At 42.3% G+C, this 8,479-nt stretch overlaps 1 protein-coding gene across 5 annotated transcripts; it reads right to left on the bottom strand.

Moving 5' to 3' along the window:
• Nucleotides 1-618: 618 nt before the first annotated feature.
• Nucleotides 619-7,955, bottom strand: znf131 (zinc finger protein 131). 5 transcript variants are annotated; one of them, XM_055920283.1, is made up of 9 exons: nt 7,848-7,955; nt 6,692-6,830; nt 6,400-6,501; nt 4,175-4,319; nt 3,844-3,973; nt 3,482-3,679; nt 2,934-3,309; nt 2,382-2,512; nt 619-2,249 (listed from the first exon to the last, which is right to left on the bottom strand). In XM_055920283.1, the coding sequence occupies exons 2-9, from the start codon at nt 6,813-6,815 to the stop codon at nt 1,770-1,772; spliced, it is 1,686 nt and encodes a 561-aa protein (XP_055776258.1). In that variant the 5' UTR covers nt 6,816-6,830; nt 7,848-7,955; the 3' UTR covers nt 619-1,769. The 5 variants fall into 5 exon arrangements, with proteins under 5 accessions (XP_055776258.1, XP_055776254.1, XP_055776255.1 ...); XM_055920279.1 differs by having other exon boundaries at nt 3,449-3,679; XM_055920280.1 differs by having other exon boundaries at nt 3,449-3,679; nt 6,692-6,867; nt 7,848-7,948.
• Nucleotides 7,956-8,479: the final 524 nt, after the last annotated feature.

The raw sequence follows: 8,479 nt of genomic DNA on the forward strand, positions 1-8,479 counted from the left end.
ACATTGTATTATTTATTTGTACTCCCTGACGAAGGCCATGCAGCCAAAACGCGTCGGGTTTTTAAAAGTTGTTTCTATTGAACATGCCATACAAATAAAAGCATTTAAATAAATTTTATGAAGAGTGCCTTGGTCCTCCTTTCTTCCTGTTTGATATGTATCAAGTCTGGTAAGACTTTTTTCCATTCTATTGCTTATAAACTTTGTTATTATTTTATTATCACAATTTATTAAACTTGTTGGTCTACAATCAGCAGGGGACTCTCCAGATTTTCCTGGTTTTAATATAATTGAAGTAACAGTTTGGTACATGGAACTAGGAAGTACTGATTTTGATTTGAGTGACGTGTGTTGTCATTTGTGTAAATAGGGGTGGCTACTTTGTCCCCAAAATGTTGAATAGAATTCTATGGGAAAGCCATTCATCTGTTGCATACAGTGGCTTACAGGCCTTCTTGTTAATGTAATTTCAGATGCTCCTGCAGTCAGCAGCCCAGGAAACCCTCATTGGGCTCCCGTCTGTATGCTGCCCTCTCAAGGGCCTTCTACTGTGGTGGCAAGAAGAGCACCAAAGCAGTAAATGACAGCAACAGTGGTTGACAGTCAGAGCCAATGTGGTTTACATCAACCTTTTATTTACAAGCATGTATAAAACATTTTTAAATTGCATTTAGACGCAGCAGGTTTTTGTTCATTCTTGATTACTAGTAAACTAAACGTCCACTTCTCCGTCTGTCACATTTGAAAGTGGCACATTTGAAAGCATTGTGAGAAATGTAATTGCAAAGTGTGGACACGTTTTGAGAATTCAATATGTATTGATTACATCACTCCCTCTTAATTGAGCTGTACAAAGAAAACAATGCAATTATGAACATTTGTAAAATTTAAAAAAACGTGTTAGCTTTTAATATTTTTTCTTCTGTTTCTTTATAGCAAAACTCATAACAGTGTCGTACATAAACCCCAATGTCTTGTGGGAACAGGGCTGTGCTGCAGTCAGAACAGGAAAGAGGTAGACGAACAGGGGAATTGGTGGGCAGAAACCAGAAAACATACGTACACTAACAGCCATTATCTTTTTATTCAAATATTAAAGTTTTTCTTTTTTTCATCAGTTAGGGCATAGGCACCATCAAAAACATGCTCTTTAGTCGAATGCTGAATGATTTTTCAACAGATCTGTGCTTCAGATGGATTCCAACTGGGCAACAGCGGTGAGGCACATCATTAATATGTCTGCAGCTGTATGATATTGAAACAGACTGTGCATTCCAATCAATAACTGGCGTCTGCTAGTGAAACCATTTAACGGAGAAGGGATCTTCATGGATTGCATACTGTCTTGGCAAATGAATTTTGATCATCTCAAATGTACATGCTAAAATGTAAAAAAAAAACACAAAGAAAGCAAAAATGAAAGAAAGCTTTTGATCGGTCTGTGACAAAACCTTGAACAGGGGTCAGTGTAAGTGCATTCAGCAGGTATATCTCTGCCACAGACAGACAGAGAGAAGACAGAGCCATGCTGACAGCAGGTTCTAAATAAATAGAATCTAAAAATGTGAGCAACTTCAAATACTTGTCTCTGTCCGTTACCCTATTAGTCAACAAGGTGAGGAGGTGGTGCTTTTCCAGTTTGACCATAACCAGCAGGCACATCTCAAATAAAACCCTTTTCCTCATACAGTGCACTACTTCTGGTCAAAGCCAAGGTACTGTATTTATGGGGAACAAGGTACGATTTTAGATGGAGCTCCGCTCCTGCTTCATACTTCCTCAGTCTGTTGTGATTCCTCCTCCACCTGGATCTCAGAGTTCACCTGTCCCGCCGCTGACACCTGCACCACCCGGATCTCCACTCCTGCCTCCTTCAGTCTCTGCACGTCCTCCTCACACATCTCCGTCACCTCTTCCACCACCATGTCCGTTTCCTCCATGACTACCACGTCTACGGGCTCCACGGTACCATCCCTCATCACGTCCTCCAATAAGAGGGTCTCTCTCTCGCCTCCCTCCTCGTCCTCCTCCCCGGCCACTTCCTCTTGCATTGCCATGGCACCGATGTCCAGTTCCTGGGTCATCAGCGTGTCGTCTGTGACACTGTGCAGTTCGCGGAGGTGTCGGCGCAGGTCGTGGGGCTGGGTGAACCAGATGTCACACATGGTGCAGTGGTTGGGCTTCTCTCCTGTGTGGGTCGTCAGGTGGTCTTTAAAAAGCTCCCAGCTGTTGAACACACTGCTGCACACCTAGAGAGAGAGATCATTTTAGAACCTCAGCAAGTGCACTAGTCAAGGGTGTGATCGGCACAACATCAGCACAAAAACCGTACATTTCGACTCCTGATTAAATCAGGGGGGAAAAAGGACTGTTCTCCGTACCTGACATTCGTAGACTTTTTTGCGTCCCTTCTTGGCCCCGGCGCCGTTTTGACAGGCAGCCATGTGACATTTCAATGTGCTGTTCCTGGCAAAGCGCTCATGGCAGTCTGGACACTCAAACGGCTTCTCGCCTACACACAGGGACCCAAAATCATAGTGATCATAGTCATAGAGAGACAAAAAGATGTTGTTGAAGTGAAGTCTTGTTCATAATTGCAATGAAATGCTGTGGATGCCGTTTTAGCCTGCACCACGAACTACAAATGAACACTAGCTATAGTTAACTCGGGCACTTTGACACAGATGAACTTGAACCCCTAAATCACGTGTCAAACTTGGGAGGGCCGAGTGTCTGTTTTTTTTTTACTCCACCCCTGTAAGTGATTGATGAATCAAGATCGCTAATTAGTAAGGAACTCCCCTCACCTGGTTGTCTAGGTCTTAATTGAAAGAAAAAAGAAAATAAAAAAAATCCGCAGACACTTGGCCCTCCATGGAATGAGTTCGACACCCCTACCCTAAATGAATCCCTCTGGTTATTATCATTCTCACCGGTGTGTTTACGTAAGTGCTCCTTGAAGTGTCCAAAGTGGTCAAACTGCTTGTCACAGTAATCACACATGTGCATCTTCTTCTTCTGGGACTGGCTGCGCGACAGCTCCTCTGCCTCGTAATGTAACGTGTTCAGGTGCTGTTTCAGCGCCGCCTCCCGCATGTACGCCTTACCGCAGTGGCAACACACATGCGGCTTGTCCAGGGCGGCCACGTGCGCGCGCATGTGCTGTTTGAGGTGGTAGTAGAGGCGGAAGCTGCGGTCACATTTGTTGCAGCGGAACATATTGTCCAGCTGAGAGATCTGGACCTCGACCACCTCCAGGCCCTCAAGAGTCTTGGGAGCTGTCACTGTCTCCTCCTGAGACACCACCTCCTGTCACACACACACACACACGCACACAACTTGTTTTAAGAAAGATTGGAAATGTCACCAAAAAGAATAGTCTCCTTATAATATTAAAATGAATGCTTTGAATCAAGGTTGGTCACAGTCCAAGTGTGTGGTTTTTTACATGCGCATTAGAGAGACCGAGTGCTTCGTTCACCTCCTCCAGTCCTTCCTTCTTCAGCACGTGCAGCATTGGCCCCCTCTGCTGGTACTTGCTGGTGATGTCAGCGAGCAGTGCCAGGGCCGAGTCGTCCGAGGCAGCCTGGGCGGTCCGAGCAGCATCCACCACCTCCTCCTCCATACCAGTCTCCTCCACCTCGATGGCCCCCTCCCCGATCTCCACCTCAATCTCCACCTGGAAGGACAGACTGGGGTCAGCACAGCAACACATATTAGGAGGAAAGGACCGAGGATTAGGATGATGACGGGGAGGATTTGGGACACTTTTTAGAACTTTATGCAGGTCATAATTCTATGTCATAATAACTCAACCATAATGCGTCATTGTAGACCTCTAACCTGCTCCCCCACCACTGACGGAAGAGTCTCCATGATCACGCTGAAAGTCTCAGCCGGCTCCCTCTTTTTGGTCTTGCTCTTCCCCGCCGCCGGGGCCTGGGACGGACTGAAGGGAGTGCCATCACTCATCCTATGGAGAGAGAAGGTTTAATTCCATCAAAGTCCTCTACGTTCAAATACACAGGGATAAAATATCAGTTAACAAAAAAAGATGACAACCAAACAAGACAACACCAAAAAGGGACTAACCTATATTGGTGGTAAGGGACTATAAGTAGTACGAGGCTATATTAGTAGTAAGGAGGTCCAGATGTTCTAATGGCAGGCTGACCTGTTGTTGAGGGCCTTGATGGCCTCCTGCATCTGGAGGTACTCTGCTGCCTTCCACACGTCATTGACCTCCTCTGGTCCATTGACGGCAAGTATAGCCGTGTACGTAAACTCCATCAGCTGGCGGAAGGCTGAGTTACTCACTCCTGGAGAACAAACACAGAGGATTGATGGGTGGACCGGGTTAGCATGTGATAAGTCTTGTTTTTTGCTTTTCTCAGGGGCTATAAAGCTCTTTCTGCTATTGTTTATTTTTTTGATGACTGTAAGACAGAGGATGTGTCATTGGTTCAGCAGTACCAGGGTTTCTGCGCCGGACAACATGACCAGGAAGATTTTCATTTACTGGCCAATAGAACATGACATAGCGGTGGGTCCAATAGAGAAGTAAATAGAAATACATTTGCCAAAATTATATAATTACTCCTGTCTATATAGAAAGAAAGAAAATACTAAACCAGAAATCATGACTTAGCCAAAGAGGAATCGAGGATCATTATACTTTTTTATAGCTGTGGATTGTTTCAAATCACAAGCTCGTAGGTCTATGCCTATTTGGGAAGCCGGTAATTTGGGCAGCGCACGTGGCAATAGGCCTAGCTGATTATTGAGTAGCGGCTGTCAGTGAAAAGCATCTAAAATATGTTTGAAGATAATGCATCTTGAATATCATTTTAAAATGTTGAGTGAAGAAGAAGAGGGATGTGTGGCAAAGATACTGTATAGGCGAGACTCTCTCCAGAACGGCTTAGCTGTCTCCCGTCGATTCTTGCGCATTTCATTGTGTGAATTGTTTTCTCTTAGATCATTTTTTTGATCAATTCCCCATTACATATGTCACCAGCAGTAAATGTACCATTTATCCCTGCCATTTGATTACATTAATGATCAATTCCCCATTACATATGTCACCAGCAGTAAATGTACCATTAATCCCTGCCATTTGGTTACATTAATTTCTGTTAATGCATGTATTAATTAGTCATTTATCGTTCTCATTCGCGGAGGGAAAACGTTGTTTGCAGAGTTCACAAACTGCTACACTTGTGAGAAACAAGTTTTGGTTTATTTCATAACCATCATTTACGAGATTTGTCAATTTTTAATTGTCTTTTGTTTGGAGGGTTCCATGAGAACAATGAAATATAGGAAAATGTTTTTTTTTTTGTTTTTAAACATCCATTGCGAATGATAATATATTAAAACTATAGTCCCTCACAGTAAGCTATTTGAAAAATCTTTACAACAATCTCCCCTTGATAATCACCAATCCTCAGTGTGAAAGAGCAATGGAAGTTATAGGCCTACTGCGACATTGGCCTATAGGCTATGAGTTCCATGCTCTAATTTCTTTAGCCACCAATGGACCAAGGTGTATCAATGTGTCCATATGGCAGAGGCAGGTGATTAGTCACATTAGCTATTTTTTTATTTATTTTTTATAAATCATTTTAATTCAGATTTTTATGATATGAAAATCATAACTGGCACGCAGAACAGTAGAAATGGTAGGATAAATTGTAAGCATACCCAAACTTGAAACTCACGCGCCGGCTATGAAGTCTTTATAAAATAATTGCCTCCACATTTCCATGGTCGGATTTTGCTGATAGGCTACTTTGAAACAATGCAAGACATACCTCATAATAGGAAATAAAACATTCATGTTTCAAACAATTAAGTATGTTTTCAAAATGTATACTGCCTCCAGTTCACATTGTAAAGTGGTGGGTGACTCGCTGATTGATAGCCTGCACTTGAATTGTGAATGGGAGGCACACTTTAATTACCAGCTGAGAAATAAAAATAGTAGCTCTTTTTAATCCTGCACCAAAACAGTTTTTTAAGACACAATTGCATTTTGAATTGTTGCACAATGAATGGCTTATAAAAGAACGTTTACTCCAGCAGCAACCAGCTGAGGAGCTGCAGGAGAAATAGAGCTCAAAATAGGCTCTATATGCTGTCCACGTGTGACAGTTGTTTTGGATAAAATGCATGATGACTAATGAAAATACACACAGGCCAATTTAATTCCACTAAATTATGTAAATGAAACTATAAGCATGGTGGTCAAATGTATTTCCATCAACTGATATTTCCATAAATTAATAAAAATAATTATTTTGCACAACTTTTTGGCCGGTAAGTTTATTTTATAAAAAAAAAATATATATATAAAAAAATCGCTTTTGCCGGCTAACGGAAACCCTGAGCAATACACACCTTCAATCTCCACTAGTGGCTCTTGTGTGAAGTCCTGGAAGAACTTGTGGAAGAACTGACTGCATGCTGCCAACACTGCCTTATGAGCCCTGAACTGGTGCCCTACGGACCAGAGTGAGATGAGCCCATAAATGGTACAGCACAGAACATAATTAAATTGAATCCTTCATACAAAGTGGACACTTCTCTTGAACACAATGATATTGAAACAGAAATGGTTTAATCTGAAGAAAATATACAACTGCACCTCCACTTTCTGCAATACAACAAGCATCATTGAGGATGAGCTTACCATCCACTATGAGAGTGATGTCTGTGAACTGGTCCAACTGTCTCTGTTCATTCAATTTGTCCAGCATGACTTTATAGAGGGCTGGGAACTCACTGCCACAATCCACCTCGTCCTCGTCTGCCATGGCTCAGCACCTCACCTAGGCACAAGGAAGAAATCCATGCAAAGATGGCACACTGTACAGATTATCACATCACCAGTAATGGTCTGTGTCCGTACAGTTACATGTGGGAAAACAAGTTTGTTAAATATGACCAACATGCTTACCGCATGATGGACAGTACTGTGATGTAAACATTTTGATTTCAATAGCATTTTATCATTGGGCATTTTGTAGCCTATAGAATATATGTTCATCATTATCTGCCAATGTGGGTTTATGTGAAGGAAAATAACGCTATGTCGGACTGAGTTCTCAACGTTACATTATGAATGACATCTGGGATCCTTGGGACGTCCATACCCTAACCACTTAGCTACCTAACCACGTTCCAAGGATTCCCGATACTTCATGATGGTCCGTAATATCACAAGGATGTTCGAGGAGTGGAAAACGCGTCAATCTCATGTATTATCCAATAGAATAGTACCAATGCAAAGGAAAGAGGTCGAATTCAGCCAATCACGCGTTTGACAGCAACGATAATTCCATTAAATTGGCCAATGGCAATGGAAGGCAGTGGGCGCGATCGACATTGCAGTATACTTTAAAGGCGAGGCAGATCTACAAATCACCTTGGTTCATAAATAACTACTCAATATTATTTGTAGGTTAGTCCATCAGTCAATTTACCCATGATACATCACGGTTTTGATACTCTCGAACACTGCTAATGTAGGTCGCTAGCTAAATAGCTTAGTTACAGCGGAAGGCCTCTAGCTCTACTCTGGCTATAATTCAGGCCGGAAAATCAAACTAACGATCAACATTTAATCATAATGTGTATCTAATCATACCAACGCTCTATGATACAGAATCCCGTTAACGTTAGCTAGGTAATCATTTCAAATAGGCCCGTGAAGGCTCGCCATGTCGAGTTTGACAATCGCCATTACGTCATCAAATCGCGCATTAAAATACACTTTTTCCAGAGACATTTCCCAATTTAGACCTCATTTGGCCGAAATATTTCAACTCATGCATCAGGAAACATACCTCAAGTTAGGTTCCGCAGCTTTAATTAGTTGTTTTTGCGCATATATATCTCTCCCGACTCTAGCAGCGTTGCTCTACTTTCGTTTGTCTAAAAAGGGCGGTCACTCAATCGGGCCTCAGATTCCCGCAAGCCACTGCAAACACCAAAGGACGCCGATGAGTGTTGCTAGGCAACATATGGCCTTCCCCTTTCGATTCTCTGCATTTTGGTTGTCAATAGTTAACACCAAAGACTGCCTATTATATTGACAAGATAATTGACAAACCGCGCTTATAATGACAAATACGTCCTCAAAGATGGAAGGCAGGCTGGAGGAAGCAATTTCAAGTAGGCCCTATCTAGCCAATGAGAGGGCAGATACACGTGTGAAAAACAGGTAACTGAGATATAGATTTTTATTTAACTAGGCAAGTCATTTAAGAAAAAATTCTTATTTACAATGACGGCCTACCAAAAGGCAAAACGCCTCCTGCGGGGACGGCGCCTGGGATATAAAATAAAAATACAATGTAAATATAGGACAATGCACACATCACAACAAGAGAGACAACACTACATAAAGTTAGACCTAAGACAACAACATAGCAAGGCAACAACACAGCATGGTAGCAACACAACATAACAACAACAT

Source organism: Salvelinus fontinalis, chromosome 4 (assembly GCF_029448725.1).
Source record: "Salvelinus fontinalis isolate EN_2023a chromosome 4, ASM2944872v1, whole genome shotgun sequence".
NCBI lineage: Eukaryota > Metazoa > Chordata > Actinopteri > Salmoniformes > Salmonidae > Salvelinus > Salvelinus fontinalis.